General features: G+C 46.3%; 1 protein-coding gene across 1 annotated transcript in view; it reads right to left on the bottom strand.

Moving 5' to 3' along the window:
- Nucleotides 1-22,344, bottom strand: part of CASZ1 (castor zinc finger 1) — an 84,657-nt gene that overhangs the window by 9,918 nt on the left and 52,395 nt on the right. The window contains exons 5-15 of the mRNA XM_077190308.1: nucleotides 19,195-19,285; nucleotides 16,989-17,153; nucleotides 14,219-14,391; nucleotides 12,624-13,492; nucleotides 10,649-10,790; nucleotides 9,477-9,540; nucleotides 6,668-6,828; nucleotides 3,537-3,659; nucleotides 2,662-2,997; nucleotides 1,732-1,930; nucleotides 1,042-1,213 (exon numbers count right to left, since the gene is read on the bottom strand). Of these exons, the coding sequence (XP_077046423.1) occupies nucleotides 1,042-1,213; nucleotides 1,732-1,930; nucleotides 2,662-2,997; nucleotides 3,537-3,659; nucleotides 6,668-6,828; nucleotides 9,477-9,540; nucleotides 10,649-10,790; nucleotides 12,624-13,492; nucleotides 14,219-14,391; nucleotides 16,989-17,153; nucleotides 19,195-19,285 (2,495 nt within the window). The remainder of the gene's footprint in view (nucleotides 1-1,041; nucleotides 1,214-1,731; nucleotides 1,931-2,661; nucleotides 2,998-3,536; nucleotides 3,660-6,667; nucleotides 6,829-9,476; nucleotides 9,541-10,648; nucleotides 10,791-12,623; nucleotides 13,493-14,218; nucleotides 14,392-16,988; nucleotides 17,154-19,194; nucleotides 19,286-22,344) is intronic.

The raw sequence follows: 22,344 nt of genomic DNA, 5'->3' as shown, positions 1-22,344 counted from the left end.
CGGCAACTGCTCGATCTGCTGCCATGTGTAAACAGGACCTGGGTAGGCACTGGCTGTCGTGTGTTGACACCTATTACCCTGGTTACCACAAACAAACTTCCATCTGGGTACAAATTCCTGATACATTTAAAGCTGAAAAGTTTTGCTCTGGCTACTGTGGCTGTTTTCCTGCAGTGGGAAGGAACACCCAGAGGTGTTATTCTGAACCTTGTTTGGTTCCAGCCTTTGTTCCAACCAGGAGTGATAGGGAAGATTTGGTCTGTGACAATGAGAAGGTTTAAGTGAATCCCAGGCAGTTCAGGATAGAGTTGTCTTTAGGAATTCCCATTCAGAGTCCTGGATTTCAGCTCCAGGTACCTCCCTGGGAATCCATTCTATTTTTGTTTGTACCAGCTTTACACTGGAGGCACTTGGTTTTAATAACTGCTGCAGTGCTGCTGATTGTTGTGGCAAGTGAGCCAGCCCCAGTCTGAGCCTGTGCCACATTCATGTGTTTCCTCAGGCCCTGCTCTGGGGGGCTGCCCTGCTGCTCACAGGGGCTGTGCAGAATGGGTTTGGAGAGAAGAGAGTAGCTTATTACATGTTCTTGTCCATCTCTCTCTCTGATCATGAGCCATTTGACTTTCAATATGCTGCACTAGCACTGGTTAAGGAAAAAAAATCCTCCTAAGAGCGTCCTTAAATTTCACCCAACACAAGCAGCAGGTCCAAAAGACTATAAAGTATAAAAAACAAACAAACACACACACATAAAAAGGCTTTGACAATTAGATAAAAAAGAAGAAAAAAGAGGAAGCTTTATGTCCAGACAAATCCGTATATACAATTCTGTATAGTACAGTCTCTATTCATTTAGCTTGAGTCTATTTGTGAAAACATGCTTCAACCAGACAGACCAGGAACTGCTTTCTGTTTTGTTGCCTTTCTTGTTTAGTGATTTTAATGACCAAATACCTCTTAAGCATAACGTGCAGGTTCTAACTTACGGCATTCTTGGCCTGGACATGGGACACACCACATGAGAAACGGAGCCAAACTCACCTAGTCTGCCACATTCCTCCCGCTTGGTAAAATACTTGAAGCCGTTGGCTGCCCTTCTCTCTGCCTTCTCGTGCTTTTTCACGTGCCAGGGCAGCTTGGTGGTGATGTTAGTCACGAAGAAGCAGCCGGGACGCAGACAGTGGTAATGCCCTCGCATGCGGAATTCACAGTGCTGGAGGGAGCACACAGGCACAGTGCTTTAGGCAGCTCTAAAACAAATGCACTCCCAACTGCCTGCTGCTAATGGTGTCCCTTCTGATGTGTCAGAGGGGCCTGCACTGATACTCCAGATCCCATTTTATCTTCCACAACCTGCCATGCACCTTGTTCTCTTTCGAGTCCTGTCGTGTACTCTGTAATACACTACTCTCTGTTGAGATACCTCAAAGCTTACTCATGGCTTTCCCTGGATTCATCACAGATCTTTATTCTATTTCATCTTGTGCCTCTCAGATTATTCTCATTCCCTTGTCCACTTCACCCAAGTCAAAAATACACAAAAGCATCATGATTTCCCATTTGATAAAACCCAAATGTTTTTCCAGACCACGTAATTATGACTTCCATGGTTCTGTAGTAATGCCAAGAAAGCCACACACAGCCTCACTTCCTGCTGGAGAGTCAGTCTACTTGATCCTTCACCTCCTCCTCCCCAGTCCTGCCAGGACACTACTCTGCAATGGCTCTTACCTGGTTTGGACAGAGACACTGCAGGGAGTAGTAAGCAAACTGGTCTCGCACATTCACCAGATTATTGTTGGGGTTGATGTGGTCCAGGCAGTGGGATTCTGCTTTGCCAGAGGTTTTGCACACATACTTGCAGTTCCCAAAGAGACAGTGGAAGTGGAATTTGTTGGCGTACTTGCAGTCTGTTGCCAAGCAGGGATCACTGGAATACATCCAAAACCCAATCATCACCTTCACTCATTTCACACATTTGTTTCTTTGCCAAGGTTTAATTCAAGGGGAGCCCAGCTGAAGCCTCTGTTCCAAACATGGCCCACAGATTTCCCATAGTCACCTTCCTCTTCAGGGAAATTGAGGCTGGCAACACTACTACAATTCCACCCAACTACTGCACTTTCCTGCTTAGGAGTATTAGAACACAGCAGTGCACAGTGGGTTCTGTAGTCTTTGAGGGCCACTTCTCCAATTTAAAGTTCAAAGGAAACACAACTCTTGAGTGTGGCCACTGCAGGATGCCAGGGCTTCCCCTGATCTGACAGGACCAGCACAGCCCCTCTCATCAGCTAATGGGTTTGGTACCTTCCACCCCCAACTCAGTGCATGAAATTTTGGCCCAATAACCCTTTATTGTCAAACATACCGCAAAGATACCTCTAATTCTGCACAGCTCTCACAAGGGACAAAACAGGGATCAGTGATAAATAGATCACCAAGTTTATTTATCTTCTAAATTCATGCCTAAAATTGTTCTCAGATGCACCCAAAAATCTTAAAGTATTTCCTAGACTTCACAGAAATAATTTTTCTGTGAAGTCAAGCCCAGAGTAGTTTCTGGGCAGGTTTCTCAGTGGGTGAGCAGAAGTGTGCTATTGCAGCTCTGAGGAAAGGTTGGCTGGGGAGGATAGAAGGAGGCAAATGGTAGCTGAAACTTACTTCTCCTGGAACTGAAGAAATCCAGGTTTGACCTGAGGCTTGGCATTCTCCAGGGAAGTCGTTGCCAAGGGTGAAGCTGCCAGGTTAGGCACTGATGCTGGGATCTGAGGCATCTGGGGTATGGTTGAAGCCAGCTGTTTCCAAGCAAGTAGTGTGGGAGCAGAGGGCATAGCAGCTGGATTTGGAGTGGGCACGTCAAGGGCAGGAGCACTGGCCATGGTGGCAGAAGCAGCAGATGGTGATGAAGGGGCCAGTGAAGCCTTATTCTCAGTAGCAGTTGAGAAGGGAGACTCAGAGTTGCTTTTCACAGTTCCACCTTCAGTTCGGAAGTGAAAACTGCAAAACACGATACCAATTCAGACGTAAATTCTTGACCATTTCATGTAATTTAATTAAACACCAACAAGAATGTGGCAGGAGCCTGTAAACAAATTGGTGTGGATAAATCCTAAAAGGGGCTCTGCAGACTTTGAAGTAAGATTTAGGGCCATCCTAAATCATCTATGAAGAGAAGGGAAATCATTAGGATGGGTGGAGATAGGTGCCAAACCCTGTTAAAATTAGAGAACCCCCAGAATCGCTGCAGTCACTGAGAACAGCTGTGGGGCAGCTTCCCAGGGCTGCTGGGAGAAGCCAGACATTTCCTGCTCACAGGGAAGCACCCAACAGGAGAGACCAACCATGCCAGCAGATCTGTGTTCAAATTTGCAACATCTCCTTCCCTACAACCCCTGCAGACTCAGGCGAGTGAATGGCCACGCTCATGGAAGCCTTACTCATTCTTTACTTGGGCATTCCATTGCCTTAAAAGGAACCTGGGGAGGTCCTGCAGTGTGCACTGCAGAGCTGTCCCTGCCTCCTGCTCTCCCACTCACTTGGCGTGCTTGATGGCTCCATCCAGGGTGCTGAAGAGGGCTCCACACTCCTCCACCACACAGTGGAAATGCACCTTATGCAGGAAGTCACACTGGGCATCACAGAAATCCTTGGTGCCAAACCTGCCCAAAACAGACAAGCAGACATCTCAGGGAAGGCCCCAGGAGAGAAGTGGAGTTGGAGCAGACATTATTTCTGTATTTTACAACTCTATTAGCATTCCCACAACAACAGTAATTCTAGATCCAGAACCCACCCCTGGATAGGAGGGTATCTCTCAGGTGGGAGAGATGAAGCATCCTCTAAGCAGCAATTACAGCCTGGACTGCAGAAATACTGCACAGCACCATCCCTGATGTACAGAACAACAACTCTGCCATGCAAACCCCAGAGCAAACCCCACCATGTTATCCAAGACATGTCTCGTGCTCTCTTGGAGCAAATGGCCAAGAGGGCAAAACCAGCTCAGGGTGGTGTCACTGCTCACCCACTGCTGAGATTCTCTGGACTTCATAAGTGCAGCACAGATACCTGTGATTTCAGGAAACTCCAGAATCACAGGGAATCAAGAAAACAAGTAAGAAACACTGGCAGGAAGGATTTGAAACTTAACAAGGGAATCTTGCATAATTAAGGTACAACAAACTACAGTTGCTCTGATGAGCAGGAAAGCAAGAAACAAACAGCAGCCTGTAGGGTCCCAGGAGGGACCTCTCACCAAAGGGAGGGTAAAGGAAAGAGAAAAAACTTGTACTGGAGAAGGAAGGTCTGTGGATATACAACATGTGCTGTCAGTTATGGCTTGCAGGGAGAAGAGGAAGGAAAGTAATTGTGGGGTAAGAGAGAAGAAACCATGTTATTGCACACCAAAGGGGCTGTTTCATCAGAGACAAGAAGTGTTGAGCCTAGAAAGAAGGCCTCCCACAGAAAGGGAGGTGATGAATCAAAAATGGCTGCATTATAAAATTTGCTTTGGATGAGAAGACTAAAGACAAAGCAGAGAATTTGGGATGTAGTGAAGAAGACCTTCTAGGAGAGCAGATAAAGGGACTCATTCGAAAAATACAAATCAGTCAGTCTGGATGATGTATGTCCTGAAGTGCAATGGAAATTAACTCCCAAACTGATTACATTACCATTTGCTGGTTTTTAAGCCATAGAGAAGTGGAAGGTACTACAGAAGTGGAAAAAAAAAAAAGAAATGAAACAGTCAAGGCACTGGTTCTTTGAGGGGAAAAAGAAAAGACAAGTCATCTTTGGCAATTATCATACCTCTGGCCTTAACTTCTCCTTCCAGTAAAGTAATGGAACAAATATTAAGAGGGAGGAGAAAATCATTAAACATCTAGAGGATAAAGGAACCATGAGCAATAAACAGCATCAGGATTATAAAGAATAAATCTTGCCAGACAAATTTAATTGCTTTTTTTGATAGAATTACAAAATTAGTGGATGAAGGGATGCAATATATTTGGATTTTAGTAAAGCATTTGATTCAGTCTTGCATATGCTTAGAATTAATTCCAATTGGCCTGGATGTAATGCCACCTCATGGCTTGAAACTGGCTGAGGGACCATAAACAAAGGCTGATGACAACCAGCACCACACTGAGCTGGGAGGAGGAGGCATTGTGTGAGTGCTGAGAGGAGGACTTGGGTTAGTCTGAGTTTATTTAACATCTTAATTAGTAATCTAGGAGTAAACAGTGTGTTTATGAAATCCACCAAGGTACTAAACTGGGAGGAGGTGGCAATACTAGTGCAAGAGGAGGAAAAGAGCACAGAGAGGTTTAGCAAGACAAGGGGGAACGTTCAGAACAGGAGAATCATGTTTGGAAACACACAACAAACACACCTGGGTGTGGGGATGTTTTATACATCAGGGACTCACTAACCAACTTTAAAAGCAATTCTGTGTCACAGAGGATGATAACCATGGTACTGGACATTATTCTGTGTAGATACAAACAGATTCTGAGCTGCCTGTTTGGGGGCAGGAGGCTTGTTCTGTCGGGAGGGGGGCAATTCTGCAGCATCCAGGGAACAACAGGAAAGCAACAGGACCCGCAGGCACAAGGGACTAACCCAGAGTCAGATTAAAGGAGGCAAGTAAGCCTGGTTAAATGGAATGCTGAAAGTTTGGGACTGTCTGAAGGGGCTGAACTCCAGCTGCAGAGAGGGATGATCTGCTGTGGTTCAAGGGGATGTAAAGAGCTGCAAGGAAACTACAAGAAGTGGAATTCAGGCAGCATACCATGGAAAAGGCTGTGACACTGAAACTTTCTAGGTGGTAAGAGACAAGAAAATAGCCACACTGCCTGACACTATTACAACCAGACCAGACAAATTGCAAATGGACTGCCAGGAAGGACCTCACACCAGCCAGGGGCTGATGGACTGGAAGATTTTCTAGTGCTCCCCATTAAAGCCTTTGATTTACAAAGTGTGCACTGGCATTTGTAGGTGACTCTCTGTGTCAGAGCACAAACCTATGTGTCTGCCTGGGTGTATCTGTGTGCCCTCAAAGCACGTGTCTGTCTGGGCGTGTATGTGCATGTGTCTCTATGTGGGTGAGCTTTGTATCTGCTCCATTTTCTTTTTGAGTCTCCCTTCCTACAATAAAAGCAGCAGAAATCATTCCAGCTCCCATACTCTTTTCCTTATTCCCATGCCTCTACATCCCCCAAACTTGTTTAGTTTCAGTTGCAATGCCCCAGGAAGCATGTCAAGGCACCAATGGCCTGTGTGCAGTGAGTGGCCATGGTCTCACACAGGTGCAGTGCTAAGGGCACAGCTACACTGGGTCCCCTGGGCTTGCACTGCAGGGGCATAAGGAGGAGCCTAAGGTGAAGTCCAGGACAACAGAACTACATGAAGATCTGTGCTTGTATCTGGTTCTCAACACCCCTTTGCAAAATAATTCTATGTGGACAGGTATTTCTTATCAGACATTAACACCCGGTGCAGGCAGGTACAACCAAGGGCTGAATGTGCTCCAGGTGATCAGTGTCTGACAGAATTAGGCCCTTAAATTGAACAGAACTCTGTGTTCAGGGTGAGCCAGTGAGTCAGACACTGCACAGGAAGCACTTTCCCCTTTCCCCTGCTCCCAGTTCCATGCTCTCCTTACCGGCGCAGGTACATCTTCCATGGCTCAGAGAGCTTCTCCTGGACAAGAGCCTTCACTGCCTTGCCCAGGTACTGGTTTGGCTCCCCAGCCCCAGCCTGGCTGCCTTCGCCTTCTGTCTTAATGTTCAGCAGGTTGCCAAGGCTGGCACTGGTCTTGGACATCTGGAACAAGAACACAGACACTGCATCAAGCCCAGCACACAGACACAGCCACCCTCAGGACTGTCCCACAGAGAGCAGTGTTCTTCAAAGATTGAAAAAGATGACAAAAAGTCAGTGCAGGCTGCTTCAACTGCATCAGCAGAAGTCAGTAACACCTCACTCTTCTGCCTCTTCCACCCACCCATCGTGAAGCACTGAGGTGCCTATTGAATATTTATTCATGGATCTCGTTAAAGTAATGAAGCATCATGTCTATTTTATCCACGAGGAAACTGAGGTGAAGAGAGACATCCCCAATCTGACTATGGAAAAGGTGTGTGGGCTTCACCAGTAATAGCCCTGTGCAGCTCCTACAAATTGCTGGTGGTAGAACTGGTAAACTCTAGTTTATTCAGTCATCTTATCCCAGCCACAAGGATGTCTCCTTTAAAGTGACTGCTAGGTATGTGTGAGGGGTAGAAGGATGAAAATCTCATTCAGCTGGGGAAAAATTCTGTCTCAAGTTCCTGGAAAATTCTTACTAACTTCAATAATAAAATCGTGTCACTTTTCTGTGCTGAACAGACACATCCTCCATGAAGCAGGACTTGGTCTCACAATCTGCACTGTGTGAAAGGCTTCAAATAGAATCTACACAGAGAAGGTTTAGAGGTCCCAGTGTAAAATGTGCAGGATAGAAAAATGAAGTTACTCAAGCCTGCCCAGAGGGAAAATTTTCTTTCAGAATAAATGCATGATTTCCCAGACTCTTTCTTTCTCTGTTGTGCTCTCAATTACCTCCAGTAACAACAGTGAATTTCACAGCCTGAATAAAATGCAAGATTGGGCCCAATACTTGCACTGGAAACTCCACCCACTTGAGGGTCTCAAAGCCCTTTATAAATATCAGTTAATTAAGCCTGACAACCCCCTAAATAAACTGCAATAGGCTTCAGGAATCCTGGTTATTTGAGGCTCTCTTAATGCCCCCTGAAGGTAAAGCCCCTGCTGCTGTGTGGAGACTGCAACTCTTTATTGGCTGGAGTCAGAAATTCAGGTCGTGTGTTTCCACTGGTAATTCCATTTCTGTAAAGTTTTTTTCCTGTTCTTTTTCCTGGAAAAACAATGAAGGATTCCCCCATGGACAGAAATTGTGTGCAGCCACAGGAAAAAGCAAGGGTGATGTCTTCCTGAGCAAACTAAGCTTGATTCTGCCATCTTTAGTCTTGGAATTGGTTCCATCAATCCCACACACAGTGGGTTCTACTCTTTGCTGGTTTATCTCATTGGTTAATCCCAGTCCTTTAACCTGACTCCTAGTTTACACCTGTGCTACATTTGCTTTGCACAACTTTAAGAACCTTATGTCAGACTGCACACAAAGAAATGCTTTTTTCTAAACATTTACTTTTATCACATATTATCCTGGAGATTTTCAAGTGAAGTCCCCATTGAAAGAGAATTTCCCTGATCTGGGACCTTCAGAATGACTCATGACCCCAGAGAGCAGAGCTACTAAACACATTTGCTCACTAAAGAAAGACCTGCATATTTGGAAATACTAAAGGGACAATACAAAGAAACAAATAAGAAATTAAGTTTAAAAGGGAAAATCGAAACCCCAGTGTAACAGAAAGCCAATGGAGGAGAAAAGTGACATAAGGATAAATGCAGAAATTAAACAACACAGAGAAAAACAGTGATAAGAAAGAAAGGAGGTGGGAGATTACCAGGCAAAGTCACTTTGCCCTCTCTTGAGGGTTATATGGCCTTGATGCATGTAACACCCAGAGCCAAGGGGATGGCAATAGTAATGCCTATAAAACCTATCACATAGCAGAATATTAAAGCATGGCTCAAAGGGTGCCCTGATCTCTAGAGCAGTTGTATACAGCCATAAAATTAATCTTGGTACAGTAGAATTTATCATGTGAAAGAGAAATATACATTTGAGATGATGTATAATTTAACAAAAAAGTAAGGAAAAAGAAACTGTGCATCATCTAAAATAAATATTCTAGGACACAGTAAAGGGGACTCTGTTAGACACCATTACTCACACCAGAAAGACAGAAATTGATGATTTTGGTTCAAAACTTCTAATTTTTTCTTCTCTTTCATAAAAATAGATTATTCTCTCCCTCCCCAAATGAAGGAGGGAGAGTAAATAAACAAAACTATTTTATTTTAAGTAAATAAACAAAATTAATAACTATAAAAGGGAAGTGAGAGAGAAGTTGCCAGGTTCTCAAAACAAAAACAAACAAAAAAACAAACCCAACCCAAACCAAACCAAAAAACTAAACCCCCCCTCACAAGAAAAGAAAAGAAAAGAAAAGAAAAGAAAAGAAAAGAAAAGAAAAGAAAAGAAAAGAAAAGAAAAGAAAAAAGCTTTTGGAGCTCTCCTCTGTCTAGAAAGGATGGGGAAAAAAAAGGTGTCAGAGGCGGCAATATATTTCTTCAGCCAGTTCATTAAATTAATTCGTAAGCAGTGGCTCTGAAATTATACCCGATGAAAAATGGTCTCAAAATTTAAATGGTACAAACTCATCTTATTAGAGGCAAAACATTAAAAAACAAACGCATCTCTTCCCCCCCCCTTCCCCGCTATCGCAGCTTTAATTTCTCTTGGTGGGGGGAATGAAAGGCGTTTGATGGATGGCTCTTACCTTATTCATAAGCGAGGATAAAAGAGATGAATTTGCTGAGACTGTGTGGCCATTTGATTCATTACTGAAACACACAAACCAACAGGGTTTAGTTAAGATGTGCACAGGGACTGTGAGCGCTGAGATTAATCCTTCTCCCTTCAGGCTGCCTCACTCCTCACCTACTACATCCAAGGGAAAAGAATGATGCCAACCCTCCCTTGGGCAGGCCAAACTCGCCTACTTGTGATAGCCAAGAGGGACAGAAAGAGGGTCTCAGGTCTGCAGAATTTAATCTTTCAACTACTAAATGGCCTGGACCTCTTCCCCTGGTGTCTACTCCATCACACTTCATTTGTTAACTCATTACCTCCCCCAGGTTTTAGCCCTTCATCCCATTAGAATTTTCAGAACTATCACAAAAATACCACAAAAGCAGGGGGGATGTTGACAAAGGCTCATGCTGCCAGGGACAGGGATCCCCTGGGCCATAAGGAAGGCAAGGCACAATCCTGTTCTGAATGGCAGCCTTAGGATCTCTGCAGTTGGCTCCAAGTACTGGACTCCCAAAGGGAGGCTTGTTTATATAAGGTATGGACAGGAATGGATACAAAGGTCAAAGTGGAGCTCACTTATCCCCAGGATCAGTTCCTCTGCTCTTTTTCCACACAGCACAATCCCCAAACACTCCTGTTCTCAGCAGAGATGCTGGGCAAGTGGGACACATGCTTTGAGATAGGTGTGTTCACACCTGCACAACCATCACCATAACTGTAGGGCAGCCCACGCCAGACCCAGAGCAGAGTGAGCCTGACACCCAGCTGTTTTGTGTGTCCAGATTCTCTGGAATGTGCTTCCCTTAGCCCTGATTCAACAGACTACAGCAGTGAAATGCTGCTGCTAAGAGTGTGCTGAGGTGTGGCAGTGAAAACAGCTTTGCCAGTGCTTCGATTTTCAGAAGGGAGCAGAAGAAGTGAAGCTCCTGTTGAAGAGTCAGCCTGTGAGCACAAAAAACCACCTGGAGAATGGGGAGCAGAGCGAGCCTGCCTGCCTCCAGTTTTGGGGTGTTCAACTCAACCACTGTGAAGCTGCCTTTCACCAACATGCTGTGTCCTCTCGATTTACAGGTACGGAAACTTCCCAAAGCCTGATGTGGGAAGTGCTGAGTGTTCCTGCCTGCCCACTTCTCTCACCCGTGGTCCTTGACACTCAGGTCCAAGCTGTGCTCCTGCAAGGGGTCCTGGCTGGTGGCAGATGTCGGTCCCATGGCCTCCGCAGGTTCCTGCTTCACCTGGACTGGATTGAACCGTCCGGGAGGTGCTGGTTGTCCATTACCTGCTCAAGAAATACAGTGAAAGTAAGTGCAAAAAAATAAATTAAAAACATAGGTCTAAAATGAGGTTACGACAGAAAATAATTTAAGTTAAATCATTGGCATCAGTGCCTAAGTTGAAAAAGCAAAGAAAAAGTGGGGGGGGGGGAGGGAAGTACTGGGATTGCTGGTCAGCGTTTATTGCCAAGTTGACATGATGGGTTCTGACGTCCACTCCAGCGTGGAAATTCTTCAAGTGATAATTATTGCAAAATTATGTCAAAGTTGCCCAGGCTACGGGCCCTTTAAAGGAGAAGGGCGGAAGGAGCGTGGGGGAGACCTCATTCTCTGCACAAACTGTCATAACTAATTTGCGGGGCTGCCTCTTAAGCGTTTATTAAAGACTCTGTTAATGCTGAGGCAATGTGGCAGCTTTCGACTGCTAGTCAAGCCCCCTTGCTCGTCCCCAGCCCCGGCGTTGCCGTAGCGACAGCGCTGGCCCGACAGTGCGCCTGCCCAGCAGGAGCATCTGCCCCGCCGGGACGATCCAAGGTGACAGCGACGGCACCGGCTCGGACTGCGCGACCTCCTGCCACCCACCGCCCTCGCAGAAACCGGGAATGCTCCTTTTTCGGGAGCAGGTTTAGTGCCGAGCCCGTGAAGGAAGAATTCAAATTAAAGGAGGAGAGGGAAAAAAAAAAAAGGAGGGAAGGTAGGGGGGAGGGACGAAAGAGAACAAACTGGAGCAAAAAAAAATTAGGAAAACCAGCAAAGAAAAAAGGAGGGAAGAAAAGTTGCTGACAGAAACATGTCTGCAGAGCTTTTTTCCACAATCCCCAAGTGACTAAAATATTAATTTACCCTCCGGCAGTACAGCTGACGGCGAGCTGCTTCTCAGACAGCAAGTGGCATTTTATTAAAAAATAAAGGAAAATAGTTCCCTCAATGACCTTTCTCTGCTTTAGGAAACAATTTTTCAAACAATAATTTTAAAAGTATGCGAAGGTTCCCCTCCCTCTTTAATCAGATCACTTCCTTCTACTCCCCCGTTCCTCCTGCGAAGCCGGGGCCGTCAGCAGCGCTGCCAGGGCCGGGCCGGGCTCAGCCCAGCGCCGCGGGGGCCGCCAGGCTCAGCCTGCCCTGCACGGCCCCTGCCCGTGCCCTCCTGGGAGCCCCTCGGCCATCTGCCAGCGCTGGGACCGAGCTGCGACCGGCCTCGGCTCCGGGCTGCCCCAGGGATGCCCCTGCCCATCCCTCACCGCTCCGGCAGCGCGGGGAGAGGGGAGCACGGCTCGCAGGAACTGACCAGAAAGGAGGTCCCGTTTGTGGGCTCCACCTACACTATCCCCAAACCCACAGCTGGGACAACACAGCTGAAGCACAGAACAGCCCTGAACACAGAGCAGGAAACAACTGGCCAGGGGCTACACGATCATCAGTACTGGGCCTAGATAAAGCTTGATACAGTCTCAGTAGAGCCTGCAAGTACTGGCTAAGGTACTTTTTCTTAATTTCTGTTTTCAATAGAGTGCCTCTCTCTTTTCAGCCTACAGCAAATTACACATGGCAACACTCTTCAGCTCTGGTAAGAGCTTACCCTCTTCATGGGCAGAAATGTTTCTCGCCTCTCTTCCGGCCATGTGGGCATAGCCAGGCTCCACAGGAAACCTTGGCAAGACTGCCTTCCTCAAGGGTTAATTAGACACAACTAAATTCATTCTCCCATTTATTTTCTTTTTCTACCCCCTTCCCAACTGCACTCCCATGGACAACTGGGTGGCTTCTCATTCACTCTCCTCCAAATCACCAGGCACTGCTCTGCCTCCACCACCATCACACCTGATGAGGTAACTCACCTGCTTCAAGTGCCACAGAGGGCTTGAGTGCAGCTGCTGCCAGCCTGGCCATCATAGGAGAGATTAATCCCTTACTAGCAGAGATCCTTTCCATTATAGAGGCTGCTGGAGCAGGCGAAGAAGTAGCCACTGGCTCACCAGATCCTGAAACTGCCTGGGATGAGGAATCTGTTGGAGCAGATGATGCTGGATTGGTGCCAGAAGAACCAGCAGTCATCAGATTAGCCGAGCTGGCAGGGAGTGGTGTAGAGACCCGACTGGGGATGATGGGGAAGAAGGATCCAGCTGTTCCAGGAAGTGCTGAGTTGGAGAGTGCCAGGGCCAAGGGTATATTGCTAGGAAGAGCCTGGGAAAGCAGGCCAGAGATCTTTGTGGCTGGTGTCATGCTGTTGGCAGACTTGGCGGCCTGTGAGGAAGCAAGCTCAGCCGCAGAGGAGGGTGCAGCTGGGACGATGAGAGAAACGGAAGACTGCTGACTGGTCGGGGAGGCACTCAGGCTGGAGTTCTTGGAGCTCATGGCAGAGAAGTCAATAAGGTCATCGTTACTGGACTCCTCTTGCTCATTTTCCTTGGAGCCCAGGAGTGAGGCAGGCAGGCCCAGCACTCCTGAGCTCCGGATGTGCCGGCGCTCGTGTTTGCGTTTATGGGAAGTCATCTGGCTGGTGGAGGTGAAGGTGAAACCACAGCCTGCCCTTATGCAGTGGAAGTGGTTGGTGGCCTTGCTGTAGACACAGCCCTCATACTTGCATTCCTCGTACTTGTAGAACTTCTTGAAGCCATCCTTGGCATAGGCATCATCTTTGATGTGGTAGCTCTTGTGCTTCTCAATGTCACACTTGTTCTTGAAGGTGAATGTACACCCAGGTCTCCTGCAAGGGCATTGAGGAGAGGGGTGGTTGGCCGTGATGGCAGAGCTGCTGTCTCCCACCTCCCTCTAGGACAAGGACTGGGGCTGTAATGAGACAACTGCCCCAGCTGCAGAGGGGCTGAGGAGCTGTCTATGGCTTAATCTGGGACACCCAGGCCAGCAGATTTGCTGCAGTGTGGGAGAGCTGGGAAGCTCACTCCACTCTGTGGAACTGCCACAGGAACATGGGAATACAGGCACCCTCCACTAAAAGTTCCAACAAAACAGCAGGTAAAGGGGACTAAGGTACAAACTGTCCTTTCCTACTCTTCCTGAAAACCCAAAAAATCAGTAGAAGAGCAGTTGTGTACAGAAGGCTAAGTCTGGCCCCAAAAGGGATGAGCTGGCTGGAGAGAACCCTACCATGAAAGTGCCATTAGCAGTGTATGAATGACCCACGCTTGCACTCTGAAGAGCACTGTGATCTCTTTCCCAAATTATTCTAGGTTCTGTTTTCTAGTGGGTATCCTCTCCTCAGATCATACTCCTGCCTTCAGAGTGGTCTGTGGCACAATCCTGGAATTCACATCTACTCTGGTATATGAGTTCTCCCAGAAGCAATACTGAGAAGGTCACAGCAGGGCAAATCAAGTCCCTGTGCATACTTGGGAAATTATGACTTGGCAGAAGGAGGCAAACAGAACTCAGAGCTCTGAGGCAGGCCTCCTCCCCTTCCCTGCTGTCTCACCTGCAGTGGAAGTGAGTGGTTTTCTGCCCGTAGAACTGGCATTCCACAGTGCCACAGTCCTCCGTGGCACGGAACCGCTGGAACCCGTCGTTGATGAGCTGCGTGTTCTTCTTGTGAAAGTTCTCATGGGTCATCACATCAGAGGTGCTTGTATAGACCTTGTTACAACCCACCTACCCCGGGCCCAAAGAGGAGTCATCAGCACAGCGGTTTAACAGCCTGACATTATTACCAGCAGCAATAAATACATGGGTAGCACACGATCATTTAATAGTTCCATTTGTGTGCTTCTCCTAGGGGTATTAAGTCATCACTTTAATTCGCAATCTAAAGACTGATAGAGCATAGAGCAGTTGTGAAAAAAAAAACCAAACACAAACCAACTCTCTGGGCATGAACCAGTAAGAAAAAAAGGGAGGACTGGAGGGATAAAATACCAGCTCCAGATAAGCATGCCTGCTTGGGGAAGCAGTTAGTAGGGTTCTGCTCTTAAAGAGAACAGAACACTAACAGATGCTGTTGCTTTTTGTTATCTTGGAGTGACACAGAACAAAGTAGGATTTCATCTATTTGGGGAATACAAAATTGAGTGGGAAAAAGTTATTTACTTCTTTAGTCCTTCTGGGAGGTAAGGCATGCTGGTGCAACATGAGGCCAACCACTCTTTTGATCTTGTAATAAACGGTTTCATTCTAGCAAATCTTAAACCCCATGTTCAGCTGATTTTAGCAAACTGGTGATTTTTTTTCCCTGTCACTGTTCAAGACTCCCACTTCAATAATTTTAAACTTGTGCAGTGCATGAGAATGCTGTGATGAGGACGGAATGCTGAAAACCTGCTTTCCTCTGGGTAAAGCGGGGCAACTTTGCCATATTGAGTAAAAACCCACTGGAATCTGAAAACGTCCTCAGCCCTGCTGAGGGAGGATTTTTTTTCTTTTCTTCTAGCACAACATGTGCCAATGCCTGCACCATCTCAGAAATGAAGAGAAGGAAAACACCACCCCTTAGTTCAGCCCAGGTTGATTCAAACAGGCAATAACAAAACCCATGACAAATACCCGGAGAAAAAAATAAAAAGGATCTCCAGCTATTTCCAATATAAAAAGAGCCTCTCTCTCTCCACACTGACACCTTGAAAAAAGACAGGCCCTGCATGGCATTAAAAAAAAGAATTAAACAAAAGCGTCCTTAGGAATAATTTGCAATGCAGCTCTTGGTGCGAAAGCCTAAAAAAAGTCAGTTTATATAAACAACTAACTGAATTTTATCCACACCAATTATGGACATAAAGAAAAAAACCCCATGTGATGGATGGCACAAATTCTGCCATTTAAGCGGTATTTTCTTTAATTGGGAGTTTATATTCTGACACCTTTCCTGTAAGGCACTGCTTACATGGGCATGACTTTACTGGAAGACAGTGGGCACAGGATGGAATTAGCCATATATAGCTGTGTAAGCGAGGGTCTCTATTTGAACTCGGAGTGCCTTAAGGCTGTGAAACACTCCTTGTACTCTAAAAAAAAGAAATCAAGCAAATCCCACCCTGCTCAACTGAAGAAACGAAATAATCAATATTATGGAAGTGCTAAGAAAAAGTCCTCAGGAGAAAGACACATGAAATTCCCAATTTATCACATGCTGCAAGCACATGCTTCAACCAGTCCCTATTCAGGACAGAAGTTGAGTGCATGCCTAACATTTAAGTATGTGCTTAAGCCCCATTGACTTCAGAAAGCTTCAAGTTAAACATATGCTGAAGTCTATCCTAGCAAAGCATTTAAGCATGTGATTAAGGCCTTGTGACTTTAACTGGGGTCTTAAACTGCTGGGACAGGTCAGGAAGTGAGCCTGACTTTTCAGACCAGAAAATCTGTCACCAAGGGTTGGCTGATCACTCTGCTTGCAACTGCACTTTTTCAGGGCAATGGTTTAGGCCACAATTCTACTAAAACAAGTACACGTCAAAGCATCGAACCTGAGGAATGATCAGGTTAAGACCCAAACAATGTGGTGTGTTCATGTCTAAAACAGTGAAGGTATCACAGTTCCATCTGTGCAGCAGCTCCAGCTCTGGCTCCACTGCTGCTGAGGCTTGGCTGCCCCTGGAACACAGCTCTCAGCCTACACCACACATGAATGCCACTGGCAAAGGACATGGAGAACCAGGGGTGTTAAGTGCAGATATGTGACATTAAGGTTTAATTACTTTAGAAATTGATTATGGAGGAAATTAACCCAGTGCTAAAGGGCAGATGTGCCACAAGAAAGTCTGGTTTCAAGGGAGGGACAGATCAGATTTGAGTAGAGACAGTGCATTGGCATTAAAGAAGTTCCTGAGTCTCAGAGAACGGGACTTGCTTCAATAAACCCAAGACTTTGAGAAAACCTTGAGACCTGCTTTGCCTCACTGCATGGACAAGGCTTCTAAAAACTGAGAATGGGGCTTCCCTTTGCCATTCCCAGCGCTCGTCATGACCAGTGCAGTGAGGACAGGGCATGGACTCATCAGCGAGGCTCCTGAATCAGAAGCCAGCAAGACGGGCTCCCCATGTCCCCCTGTGCCTTAGGACAGCCCCGTGCTGTGTGACAGGGGGTGGTCAGGACAGCCCCGTGCTGTGTGACAGGGGTGGTCAGGACAGCCCCGTGCTGTGTGACAGGGGTGGTCAGGACAGCCCCGTGCTGTGTGACAGGGGGTGGCCAGGACCCTCGAGGAGGCGGCTGAGCCGCGGCTCCCGTGCTCGGTGCCTGCATGAGGGGCACTCACCTGCATGCAGTGGTAGTGGGTGCTCTTCCCGTTCAGGTGGCAGCCGTGGTAGTACACGCTGCAGTCGTCCAGGGGGCTGAAGCGCATGAAGCCGTGCTGCAGGGAGTTATCGCGCTTCTTGTGCATGTTGTAATGCCGAATCACATCCTGCTTACTGGTGAATCTCTGCAGAGATACAGACACAGACCGTGAGACACGCACGATGCCAGTGGGTGAGCAATCCTGGGGGCAGGGTGGGTGCCTTGTGTTGTTGTTAATAAACTTATGGGACCAGGAGTTGAAGGCTTGGCAGTAATCACCCCAAGAGAATCAGATTAAAGAGGAGTTGTGTGCGTGCATCTTCTTGGTAAAGGGAAAGTAAATACACAAGTTCTAGAGTAAACATGACACTGGGGTGATGCCCAGAATCTGCTCCCTGCAGCTTTAAGATTGCAGGTCTTCTAACATAATTTTAGCTGCTACTATCTCAAGAAGTGCTATAGTTAGAAAGCAAACCAGTGAACTGAACAGCCTACAAGCAACTAAGCCAAGCTTCCAAGTCCCTCACTGTAGTGGTTAGCAAGACACTGGCTGCCACATTCATGTTGGACTAGAAATTGGGAAAAACCCTTGGTTTTTTTACACTGTCCTCCCATTCTAAGTCTCTTGTGTCCCCTAGAACGTAGGATAGCTTTATCAGGAAAACAGGGACAAAAGACCTTCTTCAAGTCACAGAAAAAGATGCTTTTCTACAGAAAAACAGAGCTCAGAGCTAAATCTGTATGACCAGAATATCCTTTTCAATCTCTATCTCTTGAAGCAATGAAGGGGTACCCCATTGTCAGAGCAGGCTAAGTGCCTTTAAAATGAAGCTTTTTATTTCTATTTCCCACAGACATCAATATTTACCACTGAAGGTGAGAAAGTAAATCTGATTTTTTTAAAGAAATCAATATCCATTTATTTTGAGCAGTAATTGAAAAGGCCTGTATTCTAATGTTTAACAACTTTTCTAGTCTGCCTCATAGGAAACAAATGATTATCACTTCCACTCTTTCCTCCAATAATATCAATCCTGATCAATCTCATTGGTATTGGCACAGGAATATATGGATATAGATTTCAACAGAAATCCCTTGGAGGCTGGAGCCATGATTTCCCAGGGCGTACATACAGGATTGCTATTGCCAATCATTGTTAATTTGTGCCCACTTATTACAAAGCGTTACTTATTCTAAAATATATCTCAGCCATAAAATAATTTGCATTTTAAAAAGCAGCCTAAATCCTTATTCCCTGCGAGACCAGACAGCTCCTTTGCAAGCAGCTTCCAGACTCCTTAGGAAATAATCATGAGGCCAATCATAATAATAGGTTTTTCTGTTTTTCCATCCTTTGTGTTTCTCTCTTTCTGGAGCAAGGATATCTGTGTCACAGTTGGGATAGACTCATCTTGATTACTTGATGCTGGGCTGGAAGGACCAGTACGTGCATCCCGGAGAGAAACTCTCCTTTGATCAATAGAAACCCACAGCAAAGCACAGCAGCTCCAGATCAACTTCCTCTGCTGTGGTCAGGCTCATCCCCGTGAGACCAAAGGTCTCCTAGGGCAGGGCTGAAGTTGTGTCTGGTGCACGGCAGAGGCAAACTCTGGGATTCCTGCTCACGCATCAGCCTGACCACAGAAATGCCAGTGTCAAACTCTGGACCTGGGATAAGGGTAAACAAACACAGCACGTGACCTGCTGGCTTGACGTGCATACCCTGGCAATCCTCCCAGCAATTACAGCATCACTCCTACCCCCGCGCCTTCCCCACAAATCCCACACTGCTGCTGGTCTTACTGGGTGTTTTGTTGCAGATACTGCTGCTAGAAAGTCACTCGGGCAGCAGGAGGGAAAGAGACAGACTAACAGATCAGCATTTCCTAGTTTCAGGCACAGTTTGTAACAGCACAATTTATGCTCTTGGTGTTTCACTGATATAAATGTGGAGTGGTTCCCACTGACTTGAGCTGATCTATATTTGGCTCCTCATTGTAGCGGTCTGAGTTTGGTTAAAATGGTATTAGATTGAGTTAAATGGGAGCAAAATAAAGTTCTGTTAAATCCAGAACATGTCCTGTCCTCTTTCAGAGCAGCAAGGTGAAAAGGCATGTGCATGGATGTGAGAGGGGAGCCCAGGAGGACGCACGCCGTCCGTGCTGCTGCTTGGAGCGTTGCTGTACCTGGTAGTTGCACTCGGGGTCCAGGCAGTGGTAATGCTCCCGGTACTGGTAGGCGCAGTGTATGTGTCCACAGTGCTGACTGCCAGAGAACCTGCAAACAGGAGGGAGGGAGAGACAATAAACCACTGTCCTGGCAGCAATGCCTGTAAGCAAGGTACAAACAAACTAAGTCCTGTTCCTGCTTTTATCTCACATGTTTACGGCATTAAACCCCACCTCCTTTATCCCCTCCAAGGATGGTGACCCTTGTGCCTTCTCTTGCTTATTTGTCACTATTTAAAGGTGCTTCTTGAGCCGGATCACTCAGGTCCTGTACATCCCTAATCTGTCTTTCCTCTAGAAATTCATCTCCGTTATCTAAGTTGTTTACTTGGGGAAGCATAAGGAAGGAGGGTTCCTAGAACTAAACACCACACAATTCTAGAATGGAGTTTACATACCACACCAGCAAGCTTCAGAAACCTCCCATGACAGAAGGAGACAAATAAATGTTGGGCAAATATGGATCCTAAATTTTAAGTATAAGCCCACCTAGTAGGATATCAGAAAAGCTGCATACAGCGAATTTGAAAACTCCTGACATACAGGCTGGCAAAAAAGACCAGAAAGACAGAATTGTTGTGTAATACCTTACATACAAACAGTCAGTATGCAGAATTTATTGACTGACAGACACACCAGGAACTGGCACAAAGGGATGATCCAGTAATCGGGTAATCAGTGCAATGAACTCCCTTGTGTATATTCTAGAGGACCCTAGAAGAGCTTGAAAGGGAAGAGCAGTGGAGAGAAGGGGACTCAGAGGGGAAACATTCAAAGATAAAGTACCATCTGCTCAAAGGTTCCTCAAAGGTTCCTCACGTCACTTAAGTGCTAAACACAGCAGGAGTGCATATGATAAAGGGCATGGGAAAGAAATGAGGAAGGGCAGCAGATAAAAAAGGAAAATGAGAGGACTGAGGGTGTCCTGGGGCAACTGAGGAATGGGGCAGGAGGAGGGAAGATTACAGATCATAGTAAGGTGAGGTAACGCAAGGCTATGGGATAGAAAAAGTCTAGATGAAAAGCAACACTAAATAAGCCATTTCTGAAGCACAGTAAGGAAGAGGAGGTCAACTGTGGAGACAGCAGGGCCTCTAGGAGATGGAAAGGGGACTTAATTGACAGAAAAGATAGACATTGCTAAAAAATTAAATGACTTCTTTGCCTCAGCATTCACAAAGGGAGACAGGGACAGATGCCAGGAGCAGACATGCCTTTCCCTGGGGAAGGAGAAGAAATACTGCAGGAAATCAGGATCACGTCAGAACAGGTGATTGAGAAACTGGAACAAACCTCAGCAGCAGAGAAGAAACAAACCACAAGGCAAACAGCAGGGCTGGCTGCACAAACAAAGGTGTGGAACCGAGAGCAGAGGAAGAGATTCCTGCTCAACGCCTGGGTGACTGCTCGGCTTGTCCAGGGCAGCCACCAGGGCCACCGTGGCACTGACCAGGGACATGTGGCTCCACAGCACACGTAACCAACTGGTCCTGCTAGTCCAGGGCTTTATGGCAGCAGCACCACCAGCAGCTCTTCAAGGAAAGCAAGTGCCCTGTGGGAAGCTTCCTCTCTATTCCACTGATGTGATGGGGAAAAAAGAGAAAAGGGCTGGAGACCTGTGCGGTGCAGGCCAGGCAGAGAGGAGGATGATACAGACCTTGCTGACAAATATAAAGCAGTTCAAATTATTATCAAAAATGAGGATGCAAAGTGACCAGAGATACCAGCTAGAGTAAAAGAAGGGCCAGACACCAACAAGACCTGACTCCAGGAGATGAGTTATTTGAGGCACCCTAGCAGGAATGACACATGGACTCAGTTTTAAAAACAACAGCCAAACAAGCACTCCAGCACTCCCAACTCCTATCCTCCTTACCCTGTGCCACGGAAAGGTGTGTGTGGTGTCTACAGCACTGGAAGGGAGAAACAAGTGTTCCACCAAGCCGTGGCTGGGGGAAGAAGGGAAGTGGCAAACCCAGCACAAAGGGGAAATTCTGCTCCTTCAGTGCGCAAGGCTGGGCTCCTAAAGGGTTATATTATCCTGTGTTTCTTCTGACACTTGAAACAGTTCAAAGCTATTAATTTTTAAAGCGCAGCATCTGTTTAGGTTTTTCATAACAGGAAAGCTTACACACACCACACACTTACATGCACACACACACACACATTTACATGCACAGACTCTACAGTACATCCACACCCCCTGAACTTACTTGAACGTAAATTTCCATGCATATGGAAACAGACACAAACACACACACCTGAAACAAGAAACTCACAGACCAGCTCATCACACTGATAAACAAATCCAAACTCCTAAGTTGTCAATACAGACACATAGATGCAATTGCACAAGAACAACCCACTCCCTCTTCCTTCACATTAATCGGTTCACCTTTTTTTTTCTTTTGCCAGAAAGTCTTGATCTGGCAAGAGTTGATAAATAAATAATAATAAAAATAATAAATAAAGAAGTCAGCATGCTTAGAGAGTGTTTACAGACTCATTACTCTGTAACGATGATGTGAAAGAAGAAAAAAAAAAACCCACCCCAATTACAAGGGGGGAGGAAACCCACACAGAAATAAATATTTAAGCAAGTGCTGCCAGAAGCACCATCTGCTGAGGCACTAATAATAATAATAATAATTTTTTCTGTGGTCTTTTTTTTTTTTTTAATTATAAATATACAGGGAGGAGGAGGGGGAAAAACAACCCAACCCAAACTAGCTAAGTAAGAGGTTTTGTTTTGTTGTGTGAGAGAATGGATTATCCCTGGGCAGCTTTTGGCAGTGGCTTTGGCAAACTCATTAAGCTAATTATGCAGTACAGACATAAGAGTGCTGTGTCTCTTCTCCCCCCACCCCTTGATTTTAAGGCTTTAAACTGTTTTTTTTTTAAATGTGTGTAAATTGAAGGGAAGTGGCTGTGCTGGCAACGGGTGGCTTGCGGAGCCTTTTAAGCAGGATGTGGTGTCCCTGAGGTAGCTCACAATCCTCTCTCAGCTACCTGCCTGACCCAGGGAAAGGGGCTTGCACAGCTCCAAAAGCAGTGGATGTGGCTGAAGTGTTTACAGTTCTCTGCTTGAGAGGGGAATGGGGGACAGAA

The sequence above is a fragment of the Agelaius phoeniceus genome, chromosome 24, assembly GCF_051311805.1.
Source record: "Agelaius phoeniceus isolate bAgePho1 chromosome 24, bAgePho1.hap1, whole genome shotgun sequence".
Lineage (NCBI taxonomy): Eukaryota > Metazoa > Chordata > Aves > Passeriformes > Icteridae > Agelaius > Agelaius phoeniceus.
The sequence above is the reverse complement of the archived record's forward strand: the minus strand, read 5'-3'. Positions and strand labels throughout refer to the sequence as shown.